General features: G+C 33.9%; 1 protein-coding gene across 8 annotated transcripts in view; it reads left to right on the forward strand.

Annotated features, from left to right (window-relative positions):
* Nucleotides 1-5,783, forward strand: part of mtmr4 (myotubularin related protein 4) — a 64,038-nt gene extending 58,255 nt beyond the window's left edge. For 7 of the 8 annotated variants that reach the window (XM_074611396.1, XM_074611397.1, XM_074611399.1 and 4 more), the window contains 4 exons: nt 129-1,680; nt 1,831-1,941; nt 2,072-2,160; nt 3,963-5,783. In XM_074611396.1, the coding sequence (XP_074467497.1) occupies nt 129-1,680; nt 1,831-1,941; nt 2,072-2,160; nt 3,963-4,140 (1,930 nt within the window). In that variant the 3' untranslated portion in view covers nt 4,141-5,783. The remainder of the gene's footprint in view (nt 1-128; nt 1,681-1,830; nt 1,942-2,071; nt 2,161-3,962) is intronic. The other variant, XM_074611404.1, reaches the window with a different exon arrangement.
* Nucleotides 5,784-16,232: the final 10,449 nt, after the last annotated feature.

The following is a 16,232-nucleotide window of genomic DNA, read 5'->3' on the forward strand; positions in this document are numbered from 1 at the left end:
GAACAGAGATTCATTCAAATTTCCCTCGTGTTACAGAGAGCAAGACTGCCCTCTAGAGTCCCAAATTGAGAACTGTATCATTTCCATTCCTGCACAAAATAAACCTTTTATGTATTTCTGCTTTCCAGACTTCCCAAGACCCGCTCCATGGACAACCTGCTGTCAGCTTTTGAGAACGGGGTGCCCCTGACACGTACATCCAGCGACCCAAATCTCAATAAGCACTGCCAGGAGGGTCGCTCTGCCCCGGAACCCTCACCAGCCACGGAAGAAACCTCCGCAGACATCTCTGATGAGGTCACACCTGACGCTGGACTGGACAGCAGCGAGGGGGAACCTCCACATCAGAGTCCTGCCAAGACCCCAGAGGGTGTCCCAGGTGCAGAGAGCTGTGAAGACCCAGTGGAGGAGCCCTGTCTCACTACACAGCCCCTGCCCTCTCCGCCCCTACCCCCGGTCCCTCTCTCTCTCTGTACGGACGTCGCTCTCGCTCACACTCCCTTCCCCGCTCCTGTCCTCCAACAGGCTTTGCCTCAGATCACTAACACTCCGCTCCCACCACCTCCGCTGGAGGCCGAGAGCCCCTGTAGGACTGCCGAGAGCACCGCGTCACCAACTCATAAATCAGAGCCGTGCTTACCTCTCCCCTGCAACGGCACGGAGTCTGCAGCCACCACGCCCACCCCGCTGCTTAACGGCTACGCCGACGGCCAAGCCAACGGCCAAGAGAACGGCTACGCCGACGGCCAAGCCAACGGCCAAGAGAACGGCTACGCCGACGGCCAAGAGAACGGCCTCCCTGAATCTGCAGACCTGCTGGCTCTGAAGCAGCTAACACCACTCCTTCCCATGGAGGACTCCACGGAGACTCTCACAGGTGAGGGTGAGCTTCCCTCCGTCCTGCCTCCCACAGAGGACCAGGACCTCACGCAGAATTATTTTAATGATGAGGAGCAGCCTGAGTCAGAGCCCCAGGTTCTACCCCAGAGGGAGAAAGAGGACAATAGGACAGATGTAGTGAAAGGAAAAGAGCGGGCGTTAGCAGTTGCTCCTGTAGATTGCACCCAGTTAGCGGCTCGCCAGCTAATCTCCCAGAGCCAGCTCACAGACCTGTCCCTGCTCGGCTCCCACTGGGAGAGCGTCCAGGGTCTGGTCCAGTCGGCCTGCAGCAGTGCTAGTCACTCTGGCGTCAGCCGGGCCTTGCAGCACAACGCTTATCAAAGCCGCCGGCTTGCCAGTAAGCTGCTCCGCGCCCAGGGCTTTGCCATCGGCAACGGGTCCCAGTGCTGCCGCAGAGAGGCTCTTTGTTATCCCAGCAGCCCTCTGCAGGCTGGGTGGCTGTCTGCTGCCAGGAGCGCAGGCTACGCCGGCCTGTGTGGGCCTGCTGCCGCTGCCCTCAACAGCTACTCCCTGGCAGGCCATCAGCTCCTGCCGGGGTCATACTCCTCGCCCTCCGCCTCCAGCTCCCCTCCCCCACCCCAGGCCCCGGCCTACCTCGATGATGACGGGCTGCCGGTGCCCATGGACGCCGTGCAGCAGAGACTGCGGCAGATTGAGGCGGGCTACAAGCAGGAGGTGGAGGTGCTGAGGCAGCAGGTGCGACAGCTGCAGATGAGGCTGGAGAGTAAACAGTACAGCACCCCTCCCTCGGAGCCAGACATCGACTACGAGGATGACATTGTGAGTAGCTTTTTCAGTGACAACAATAATACCAGACAGCCCAATGCATGTCTGCACTAAATGTTTGCTGTTGATTATCCTCAGGATGTGTTCTCTCTTCTCTCATTCCTGTCTGTCTTCTGATCTCGCCCCTTTTCTGTCGGTCTTCAGACTTGTCTGCGGGAGTCCGACAACAGTAACGAGGAGGACTCTCTGTCGACCCACAGTGAGGACCGTCTGTCTGAGGGCAGCTGGGATCGAGTGGAACGCAAGGACACAGAGGTCAGCGTTAAAATAACTTCTCTATCCGCTTCCTCACCTTCCTTCCTTCCTTCCTCCCCCTCACACCTGTATAGCTGGGAGCACCTCATATTACACCCCTGTTCTAATAAAGATGTCTGTGTGTGTGTAGGTCACGAGGTGGGTGCCCGACCACATGGCCTCCCATTGTTTCAACTGTGACAGTGAGTTCTGGATAGCCAAGAGACGTCACCACTGCAGGTGGGGCTTCACCGGGGTTTTCCTACATTAATAAACACAAGAACACAACGACGCAATTCATTATTATTTTCTATCAATTCATTGACGATAATCTTCAAAAAAACATTCTATTGATCAATAAATAGTAAATGAAGAAGAATATATTGTCATCACAAGTACCACTACCCAAAATAATGATAATATAACGATATAAAATGCAGAAAAAGCAAGAAACATTCAATTAAATCTTTTTTGATTCTTTAAACAACAACACAATTTCGATGAAATCAATCAAATCCTTCTCGTTCATTCTGAAGGACATCTCGCACTATTGTTCCTGTAGTCTCAAAAGTTTATTTTTTAAGGAATACTTTGACATTTTTATGCCTCCTTCCCGGCGACCGCCGTGACCAGAAGTGTTATGTTTATCTCTGAGAGAATTTCTTCATATTTGGCACAAACATCCACTTGGACTCGAGGATGAGCTGATGAGATCTTGGTAGTCAAAGGTCTCTGAGCTAAGCTAAGCTAACGGCTGCTGGCTCCGGTTTCATATTGAGCATACAGACATGAAAGTCAATCTTCTCCATCTAACTCTCAGCAAAATAGCAAGTGTCTTTCCAAAAGTGTCAAACTATTTCTTCAAACTTCTGTAGCAGTGATAGCTGCTTCAAGATCCGGTTTAACAGCGTCCTAATTTGTGTATTCACTTCTCAAAAGCATCAGATACAATGAACTTACTATTTCCTTTTAAACTCAAGCAGTTTTTTTTGTATGCACATTTCTCCTGGCACTCTTTTGTTGCAGCACGATTTCTGCCAAAGTAGCAGCCTAAGATTCAAAGACACACTTTGCTTTGTATTTTCAAAGCAATAAACCGAGCTTTGGGCCGGGCCTATGGTTTCAGAATGAAAGGCTCTCGGTTAGCCAGAGAATTATTTATATGCTCCACTGAAAAACTGAGACCGTTGTAGGAAAGAAAGTCACAACAGACAGAGCACCACTCAGAAAATAGACTAAATGTATGCTCCAGTAGATGTAGGTAACTATTAGACGCATTCTCTGTTTAAAAATGTTCATCCTTTAAAGTCATGTAAGTTAACATGTACACACTGCTTGACCAATACTAGACATGGAAGGTTATTTATCTGTGCAGTTGTATACTGTTATGTTACTACACCTTTTGTTCCGAAGACTGCAAAAGCATGCATTGCACCCTCAGTTTAATATATTACACCCTCAGTTAACATTTGAATAATAAATGCCAAGTGCACAGTGGAGGGCGCAAAAGGGCAAAAGAGCTGGGGGGAAGGTGAATATAGATCCGTGGGTGTGGTGGGTATTAAATACTCTCTCAGCCAGTCACATCACCGGTCTCTTAGCTCTGAAAAAACTGTGCCATTCAAAGTTCAACATGATAACAACAGCTCAGCAAACGGAAAGCTTTACCTCATGTCTGGATGGTTCAGAGCGTCACAACATGAACACACGTCACCACTAGGGCCGTCAATCGATTAAATATTTAATCGCATGATTGTCGATGATTAATCGCAAATTAATCACACATTTTTTAACTGTTCAAAATGTACCTTAATGGGATATTTGTCAAGTATTTAATACTCTTATCAACATGTGAGTGGGCAAATATGCTGCTTTATGCAAATGTAATGTTGCATATTTGCCTCTTTGCATTGGTTTTGTATGTAATTTTGCCCTGCGAAAAGTTTGCTTCGCTCTAAGTGTGAGTTAGAGCTGACTGACTGCTGCTTCAAATGCACAGCATAGAAAAGCATCCTAACTTCCTGTATGGTCTTCATCTTTAGGAACTGTGGCAATGTGTTCTGTAAAGACTGTTGTCACCTGAAGCTGCCCATCCCAGACCAGCAGCTGTACGACGCCGTGTTGGTCTGCAACACCTGCCACGACCTGCTCCTGGAGTCCCGCACCCGTGAGATCCGCAGCCAGCAGCTCAAGAAGGCCATCGCCACAGCCTCCAGCTGAGAGAAGTGTTGTGTAGCATGGCCCGACTCGGCTCTGTCCTGCTCGTTTTGGACTGATTTGCTGAGCGCCCCGTTGTAACCCCAACCTGCCGTCTGGGGAGGGGGGAGATAAGGAGGAATTGTTACTCTTTGGGAGGCTCGGTTTGGGAGGGAAGATGCACTGTGAGACTGTCTGTCTGTCTGAGAGAAGAGGAAAGGGTCTGAGATGGAGGCATGTCAGCGGGGGAGGTTTTCCTGCAGAACAAACCCCTTCTGTTCAAAGACATTTTCAGCCTGGGAGCACTGCAGCGTCCAGCTGCCTCCACACGGCTCAGTCCTCTAGCGGTGTCCTCTCCGAGACACATCTCCAACCTGTCCACCCCAGCAGAGTCACCCACCTTTAGTACCAAACACCTACACCCTCCTTACAGACACCGTCTCGCACTTCAGAGGACAATCGCTCACCCTTCCACGTGTCGGGGACTCCAAAGCCTTTACCTGTACTACTGGAGGCTTTCAACTTTAAAAGAAAAGAAATTGCTGCTACAGTATTTAAAAGTCTAATTTTGTATTCTTATTTTGTGCACTACTAGCTGTTGTGTTTTTGAGGGAATTTGAGACCAAACTTGAGCAAAAGGGAGAAATCTGCTGTTTACTTTGTCATTGCATCTTTTTCTTAGAGCCTGAATGTAATATGTAATGGATAACTGGATCGAGTTTATGTTCATGTGCATTTGGTGGGTCGTATATGTGTTCATCGCTGCAATGTGATTTCAAAATTATGTATATGCACAGTCAATGTGGTTCCGTCTTTATCAATGCTTTTCTCCAGTATAGCCATGTTGCGGCATTAGGCGCTCTGAGGGATGTGTGCGGACCGATCGATGCAACGCTGCGTGTTGTTTGTTTTGTGGGACGTACTTGATGTGTTAAGAGGAAGAGAACACAATAACGTTGGGAGATGGCAGATTTCTGTACGGTCTTCTTCTGCTGTGAGAGAATGACATTAGAAGGTACCGTGGGTATTTTGTGATGAGACAGGGAAGGGAAGGTTTTTCTGCTGAGATGTGTGAATGAATAGCTTAATGTCCATCTGACTGATGACTCCTCTTCAGATTGTGAACTGGCAGTAAAGACTGCTCGGGCAAAGACTGAACAAAGTGCTTGGAGTTTCCTGTTCTGTTTAGGGGAGTTTGGCCATAGTCCCCTTTTAAAAATGTGTTTGTGTCTACTGGTTGTTCTTTGAGACAATAGTGCCATATTCTGTTTCGTCTATTTTTAAAGCCTTTTTCTTTCTTATGGATGGCAGCAGGTTTCTAATTGGCCACCTCTCTGTATATTTTAATGGTACAGATAGTTAGCTGCTTAATTGAGACGACTAAAGATTAACAGGTGGTTCGGTTTGATAACGAGGCTAACCGTTTCAATGGATGATCGGATGTCACTGAATTAGTTAACCTGTGTGGTTATCCATTGTCTAATATTTGGGATTTTTTCACACGGTGTTCATGAAGTCAAAATCTTTAAGAGGAACTCAGAAATGTAACATACATAGTTATCTGATCTGTAGTGGTGGCTAAAACCTGTCACTTAATGAATAATTGTTGTAAAGAAATGCACTGTAAAAGTTAAATCCCATGGGTTAAAATAAAAGATTATATCATGGATCTGTTTCCCAGCAGGCTTATTTGCATGTAGCTCTGGAAAAGGTATTCAAATTAGCATGAAAAATCAGAATAAACCAATTGTAGACGGACAATTGTTAGGAGGGTCAAGCACACATACTTGTCATGGTAAGTTTAAAATGATAGAAGGTGAAGGGGATGAGTGAAAAAAACCGTTACAAAACAAGAACAAAGAGTAAAAAACAGAGGAGACAAAGATCAAACGGGGAAAAACCTCGTACACTACCGGATTGACAGAAGGGTGAGAGTGTATGTGTATTGATGTGGCTACAAACACCCTCAAACTAAAGCAAAAATTCTGAACTTTACTCTCACTTAAAACCAGTGTGCTGAAGTATATCCATATCAATGAAAAAATATCCCACTGACCAAATACTTTACTTACTTTACCTTATACTGCCTTACATTTCTGACACCTATAGTTACTTTCAAAATAAAATTTATGATCTGTTTATAAAATATTCATGACATACTATACTATGACTTATTTTTATGACCTACTATACTATCACTTATTTTAATGACATACTATGACTTTTTTTACTTTTTTTGACATACTATAATATGATTTTCTTTTTCATTTTTCAACATACTAAACTATGAAATCTTTTTAATTTTTCGTCATACTAGACTATGACTGTCTTAAATTTTTTAACGTACTATACTATGACTTTTTTTCGACATATTGTACTTTGACCTTTTATTAATATTTCAACATACCATACTATGAATTTTAAAATTTTTAAACATGCTATACTATGACTTTTTTTCGACATATTGTACTATGACGTTTTTTTCGACATACTATACTATGACTTTTTCTTAATATTTCGACAAATTATACTGTGACGTTTTTTTCAACATACTCTACTATGACTTATTTTTCAACATACTCTACTATGACTTTTTTTTCGACATACTATACTATGACTTTTTTTTCAACATACTCTACTATGACTTTTTTTTCGACATACTATACTATGACTTTTTTTTCAACATACTCTACTATGACTTTTTTTTCGACATACTATACTATGACTTTTTCTTAATATTTCGACAAACTATATTATGACGTTTTATTCGACATACTATACTATGACCTTTTATTAATATTTCAACATACCATACTATGAATTTTTAAATTTTTAAACATGCTATACTATGACTTTTTTTCGACATATTGTACCAAGACTTTTTTTTCGACATACTATACTATGACGTTTTTTTCGACATACTATACTATGACGTTTTTTTCGACATACTATACTATGACTTTTTCTTAATATTTCGACAAATTATACTGTGACTTTTTTTTCGACATACTATACTATGACTTTTTTTTCAACATACTCTACTATGACTTTTTTTTCGACATACTATACTATGACGTTTTTTTCGACATACTATACTATGATTTTTTTTTCAACATACTATACTATGACTTTTTCTTAATATTTCGACAAACTATACTATGACGTTTTTTTCGACATACTATACTATGACTTTTTCTTAATATTTCGACAAATTATACTATGACGTTTTTTTCGACATACTATACTATGACGTTTTTTTCGACATACTATACTATGACGTTTTTTTCGACATACTATACAATGACTTATTTTTCAACATACTATACTATGACGTTTTTTTCGACATACTATACAATGACTTATTTTTCAACATACTATACTATGACGTTTTTTTCGACATACTATACTATGACGTTTTTTTCGACATACTATACTATGACTTTTTCTTAATATTTCGACAAATTATACTATGACGTTTTTTTCGACATACTATACTATGACTTTTTCTTAATATTTCGACAAATTATACTGTGACTTTTTTTTCGACATACTATACTATGACTTTTTTTTCAACATACTCTACTATGACTTTTTTTTCGACATACTATACTATGACGTTTTTTTCGACATACTATACTATGATTTTTTTTTCAACATACTATACTATGACTTTTTCTTAATATTTCGACAAACTATACTATGACGTTTTTTTCGACATACTATACTATGACTTTTTCTTAATATTTCGACAAATTATACTATGACGTTTTTTTCGACATACTATACTATGACGTTTTTTTCGACATACTATACTATGACGTTTTTTTCGACATACTATACAATGACTTATTTTTCAACATACTATACTATGACGTTTTTTTCGACATACTATACTATGACGTTTTTTTCGACATACTATACTATGACGTTTTTTTCGACATACTATACTATGACTTATTTTTCAACATACTATACTATGACGTTTTTTTCGACATACTATACTATGACTTTTTCTTAATATTTCGACAAATTATACTGTGACGTTTTTTTCGACATACTATACTATGACTTTTTTTTCAACATACTCTACTATGACTTTTTTTTCGACATACTATACTATGACGTTTTTTTCGACATACTATACTATGATTTTTTTTTCAACATACTATACTATGACTTTTTCTTAATATTTCGACAAACTATACTATGACGTTTTTTTCGACATACTATACTATGACTTTTTCTTAATATTTCGACAAACTATATTATGACGTTTTTTTCGACATACTATACTATGACGTTTTTTTCGACATACTATACTATGACCTTTTATTAATATTTCAACATACCATACTATGAATTTTTTAATTTTTAAACATGCTATACTATGACTTTTTTTCGACATATTGTACTAAGACTTTTTTTCGACATACGATACTATGACTTTTTTTCAACATGCTATACTATGACGTTTTTTTCGACATACTATACTATGACTTTTTCTTAATATTTCGACAAACTATACTATGACGTTTTTTTCGACATACTATACTATGACTTTTTCTTAATATTTCGACAAATTATACTATGACGTTTTTTTCGACATACTATACTATGACGTTTTTTTCGACATACTATACTATGACGTTTTTTTCGACATACTATACAATGACTTATTTTTCAACATACTATACTATGACGTTTTTTTCGACATACTATACTATGACGTTTTTTTCGACATACTATACTATGACGTTTTTTTCGACATACTATACTATGACTTATTTTTCAACATACTATACTATGACGTTTTTTTCGACATACTATACTATGACTTTTTCTTAATATTTCGACAAATTATACTGTGACGTTTTTTTCGACATACTATATACTATGACGTTTTTTTCGACATACTATACTATGACTTTTTTTTCGACATACTATACTATGACTTTTTCTTAATATTTCGACAAATTATACTATGACGTTTTTTTCGACATACTATACTATGACGTTTTTTCAACATACTATACTATGACTTTTTTTTCGACATACTATACTATGAATTTTTTTTCGACATACTATACTATGACGTTTTTTTCGACATACTATACTATGACTTTTTCTTAATTTTTAAACATGCTATACTATGACGTTTTTTTCGACATACTATACTATGACTTTTTCTTAATATTTCGACAAATTATACTATGACGTTTTTTTCGACATACTATACTATGACGTTTTTTTCGACATACTATACTATGACGTTTTTTTCGACATACTATACTATGACTTATTTTTCAACATACTATACTATGACGTTTTCTTAATATTTCGACAAATTATACTATGACGTTTTTTTCGACATACTATACTATGACTTTTTCTTAATATTTCGACAAATTATACTATGACGTTTTTTTCGACATACTATACTATGACTTTTTCTTAATATTTCGACAAATTATACTATGACGTTTTTTTCGACATACTATACTATGACGTTTTTTTCGACATACTATACTATGACGTTTTTTTCGACATACTATACTATGACTTTTTTTTCGACATACTATACTATGACCTTTTATTAATATTTCAACATACCATACTATGAATTTTTTAATTTTTAAACGTACTATACAATGACGTTTTTTCAACATACTATACTATGACTTTTTTCTTTTTCTTCGACATACTATACTAAGACTTTTATTTTCATTTTTCGACATACTATGACTTTTTTTTCGAAATACTATACTATGAAATTTTTTTCAACATACTATACTATGACGTTTTTTTCGACATACTATATCCTATGACGTTTTTTTCGACATACTATACTATGACTTTTTTTTCAACATACTCTACTATGACGTTTTTTTCGACATACTATACTATGACTTTTTCTTAATATTTCGACAAATTATACTATGACGTTTTTTTCGACATACTATACTATGACGTTTTTTTCGACATACTATACTATGACGTTTTTTCAACATACTATACTATGACTTTTTTTTTCTTCTTCGACATACTATACTAAGACTTTTATTTTCATTTTTCGACATACTCTACTATGACTTTTTTTTCGACATACTATACTATGACTTTTTCTTAATATTTCGACAAACTATATTATGACGTTTTTTTCGACATACTATACTATGACTTTTTCTTAATATTTCGACAAATTATACTGTGACGTTTTTTTCGACATACTATACTATGACTTATTTTTCAACATACTATACTATGACGTTTTTTTCGACATACTATACTATGACGTTTTTTTCGACATACTATACTATGAGTTTTTCTTAATATTTCGACAAATTATACTGTGACGTTTTTTTCGACATACTATACTATGAAATTTTTTTCAACATACTATACTATGACTTTTTTTTCGACATACTATACTATGACTTTTTCTTAATATTTCGACAAACTATATGATGACGTTTTTTTCGACATACTATACTATGACCTTTTATTAATATTTCAACATACTATGAATTTTAAAATTTTTAAACATGCTATACTATGACTTTTTTTCGACATATTGTACTAAGACTTTTTTTTCGACATACTATACTATGACGTTTTTTTCGACATACTATACTAGGCTTTTTCTTAATATTTCGACATACTATACTATGACGTTTTTTTCGACATACTATACTATGACGTTTTTTTCGACATACTATACTATGACCTTTTATTAATATTTCAACATACCATACTATGAATTTTTTAATTTTTAAACATGCTATACTATGACTTTTTTTCGACATATTGTACTAAGACTTTTTTTCGACATACTATACTATGACGTTTTTTTCGACATACTATACTATGACTTTTTCTTAATATTTCGACAAACTATACTATGACGTTTTTTTCGACATACTATACTATGACGTTTTTTTCGACATACGATACTATGACTTTTTTTCAACATGCTATACTATGACGTTTTTTTCGACATACTATACTATGACTTTTTCTTAATATTTCGACAAACTATACTATGACGTTTTTTTCGACATACTATACTATGACGTTTTTTTCGACATACTATACTATGACGTTTTTTCAACATACTATACTATGACTTTTTTTTTCTTCTTCGACATACTATACTAAGACTTTTATTTTCATTTTTCGACATACTCTACTATGACTTTTTTTTCGACATACTATACTATGACTTTTTCTTAATATTTCGACAAACTATATTATGACGTTTTTTTCGACATACTATACTATGACTTTTTCTTAATATTTCGACAAATTATACTGTGACGTTTTTTTCGACATACTACACTATGACGTTTTTTTCGACATACTATACTATGACTTTTTTTTCGACATACTATACTATGAAATTTTTTTCAACATACTATACTATGACGTTTTTTTCGACATACTATACTATGACTTTTTCTTAATATTTCGACAAACTATACTATGACGTTTTTTTCGACATACTATACTATGACGTTTTTTTCGACATACTATATGCTATGACGTTTTTTTCGACATACTATACTATGACTTTTTTTTCAACATACTCTACTATGACTTTTTTTTCGACATACTATACTATGACTTTTTCTTAATATTTCGACAAACTATATTATGACATTTTTTTCGACATACTATACTATGACTTTTTCTTAATATTTCGACAAATTATACTATGACGTTTTTTTCGACATACTATACTATGACGTTTTTTTCAACATACTCTAATATGACTTTTTTTTCGACATACTCTACTATGACTTTTTTTTCGACATACTATACTATGACTTTTTCTTAATATTTCGACAAACTATATGATGACGTTTTTTTCGACATACTATACTGTGACCTTTTATTAATATTTCAACATACTATGAATTTTAAAATTTTTAAACATGCTATACTATGACTTTTTTTCGACATATTGTACTAAGACTTTTTTTTCGACATACTATACTATGACGTTTTTTTCGACATACTATACTAGGCTTTTTCTTAATATTTCGACATACTATACTATGACGTTTTTTTCGACATACTATACTATGACGTTTTTTTCGACATACTATACTATGACCTTTTATTAATATTTCAACATACCATACTATGAATTTTTTAATTTTTAAACATGCTATACTATGACTTTTTTTCGACATATTGTACTAAGACTTTTTTTCGACATACTATACTATGACGTTTTTTTCGACATACTATACTATGACTTTTTCTTAATATTTCGACAAACTATACTATGACGTTTTTTTCGACATACTATACTATGACGTTTTTTTCGACATACGATACTATGACTTTTTTTCAACATGCTATATACTATGACGTTTTTTTCGACATACTATACTATGACTTTTTCTTAATATTTCGACAAACTATACTATGACGTTTTTTTCGACATACTATACTATGACGTTTTTTTCGACATACTATACTATGACGTTTTTTTCGACATACGATACTATGACTTTTTTTCAACATGCTATACTATGACGTTTTTTTCGACATACTATACTATGACTTTTTCTTAATATTTCGACAAATTATACTATGACGTTTTTTTCGACATACTATACTATGACGTTTTTTTCGACATACTATACTATGACGTTTTTTTCGACATACTATACTATGACTTTTTCTTAATATTTCGACAAATTATACTATGACGTTTTTTTCGACATACTATACTATGACGTTTTTTTCGACATACGATACTATGACTTTTTTTCAACATGCTATACTATGACGTTTTTTTCGACATACTATACTATGACTTTTTCTTAATATTTCGACAAATTATACTATGACGTTTTTTTCGACATACTATACTATGACGTTTTTTTCGACATACTATACTATGACGTTTTTTTCGACATACTATACTATGACTTTTTCTTAATATTTCGACAAATTATACTATGATGGTTTTTTTCGACATACTATACTATGACGTTTTTTTCGACATACTATACTATGACTTTTTCTTAATATTTCGACAAATTATACTATGACGTTTTTTTCGACATACTATACTATGATGGTTTTTTTCGACATACTATACTATGACGTTTTTTTCGACATACTATACTATGACCTTTTATTAATATTTCAACATACCATACTATGAATTTTTAAATTTTTAAACGTACTATACTATGACGTTTTTTCAACATACTATACTATGACTTTTTTCTTTTACTTCGACATATTATACTAAGACTTTTATTTTCATTTTTCGACATACTATACTATGACTTTTTTTTCAACATACTATACTATGACGTTTTTTTCGACATACTATACTATGACTTTTTCTTAATATTTCGACAAACTATACTATGACGTTTTTTTCGACATACTATACTATGACGTTTTTTTCGACATACGATACTATGACTTTTTTTCAACATGCTATACTATGACGTTTTTTTCGACATACTATACTATGACTTTTTCTTAATATTTCGACAAACTATACTATGACGTTTTTTTCGACATACTATACTATGACTTTTTCTTAATATTTCGACAAATTATACTATGACGTTTTTTTCGACATACTATACTATGACGTTTTTTTCGACATACTATACTATGACGTTTTTTTCGACATACTATACTATGACGTTTTTTTTCGACATACTATACTATGACGTTTTTTTCGACATACTATACTATGACTTTTTCTTAATATTTCGACAAATTAAACTATGACGTTTTTTTCGACATACTATACTATGACGTTTTTTTCGACATACTATACTATGACGTTTTTTTCGACATACTATACTATGACGTTTTTTTTCAACATACTATACTATGACGTTTTTTTCGACATACTATACTATGACTTTTTCTTAATATTTCGACAAATTATACTGTGACGTTTTTTTCGACATACTATACTATGACTTTTTCTTCGACATACTATACTAAGACTTTTATTTTCATTTTTCGACATACTATACTATGAATTTTTTTTCGACATACTATACTATGACTTTTTTTTCGACATACTATACTATGACGTTTTTTTCGACATACTATACTATGACTTTTTCTTAATATTTCGACAAACTATATTATGACGTTTTTTTCGACATACTATACTATGACTTATTTTTCAACATACTACACTATGACGTTTTTTTCGACATACTATACTATGACTTTTTTTTCGACATACTATACTATGACCTTTTATTAATATTTCAACATACCATACTATGAATTTTTTAATTTTTAAACGTACTATACAATGACGTTTTTTCAACATACTATACTATGACTTTTTTCTTTTTCTTCGACATACTATACTATGACTTTTTTTTCGACATACTATACTATGAAATTTTTTTCAACATACTATACTATGACGTTTTTTTCGACATACTATACTATGACTTTTTCTTAATATTTCGACAAACTATACTATGACGTTTTTTTCGACATACTATACTATGACGTTTTTTTCAACATACTCTACTATGACTTTTTTTTCGACATACTATACTATGACTTTTTTTTCAACATACTCTACTATGACTTTTTTTTCGACATACTATACTATGACTTTTTCTTAATATTTCGACAAACTATATTATGAAATTTTTTTCGACATACTATACTATGTCTTTTTCTTAATATTTCGACAAATTATACTATGACGTTTTTTTCGACATACTATACTATGACTTTTTTTTCGACATACTATACTATGACTTTTTTTTCAACATACTCTACTATGACTTTTTTTTCGACATACTATACTATGACTTTTTCTTAATATTTCGACAAACTATATTATGACGTTTTTTTCGACATACTATACTATGACCTTTTATTAATATTTCAACATACCATACTATGAATTTTTAAATTTTTAAACATGCTATACTATGACTTTTTTTCGACATATTGTACTAAGACTTTTTTTTCGACATACTATACTATGACGTTTTTTTCGACATACTATACTATGGCTTTTTCTTAATATTTCGACATACTATACTATGACGTTTTTTTCGACTTACTATACTATGACGTTTTTTTCGACATACTATACTATGACCTTTTATTAATATTTCAACATACCATACTATGAATTTTTTAATTTTTAAACATGCTATACTATGACTTTTTTTCGACATATTGTACTAAGACTTTTTTTCGACATACTATACTATGACGTTTTTTTCGACATACGATACTATGACTTTTTTTCAACATGCTATACTATGACGTTTTTTTCGACATACTATACTATGACTTTTTCTTAATATTTCGACAAACTATACTATGACGTTTTTTTCGACATACTATACTATGACTTTTTCTTAATATTTCGACAAATTATACTATGACGTTTTTTTCGACATACTATACTATGACGTTTTTTTCGACATACTATACTATGACGTTTTTTTTCGACATACTATACTATGACTTATTTTTCAACATACTATACTATGACGTTTTTTTCGACATACTATACTATGACGTTTTTTACGACATACTATACTATGACTTTTTCTTAATATTTCGACAAATTATACTGTGACGTTTTTTTCGACATACTATATACTATGACGTTTTTTTCGACATACTATACTATGACTTTTTTTTCGACATACTATACTATGACTTTTTCTTAATATTTCGACAAATTATACTATGACGTTTTTTTCGACATACTATACTATGACGTTTTTTCAACATACTATACTATGACTTTTTTTTTTTTCTTCGACATACTATACTAAGACTTTTATTTTCATTTTTCGACATACTATACTATGACTTTTTTTTCGACATACTATACTATGAATTTTTTTTCGACATACTATACTATGACGTTTTTTTCGACATACTATACTATGACTTTTTCTTAATATTTCGACAAACTATATTATGACGTTTTTTTCGACATACTATACTATGACGTTTTATTAATATTTCAACATACCATACTATGAATTTTTTAATTTTTAAACATGCTATACTATGACGTTTTTTTCGACATACTATACTATGACTTTTTCTTAATATTTCGACAAATTATACTA

The sequence above is a fragment of the Sebastes fasciatus genome, chromosome 16 (assembly GCF_043250625.1).
Source record: "Sebastes fasciatus isolate fSebFas1 chromosome 16, fSebFas1.pri, whole genome shotgun sequence".
Classification (NCBI taxonomy): Eukaryota; Metazoa; Chordata; class Actinopteri; order Perciformes; family Sebastidae; genus Sebastes; species Sebastes fasciatus.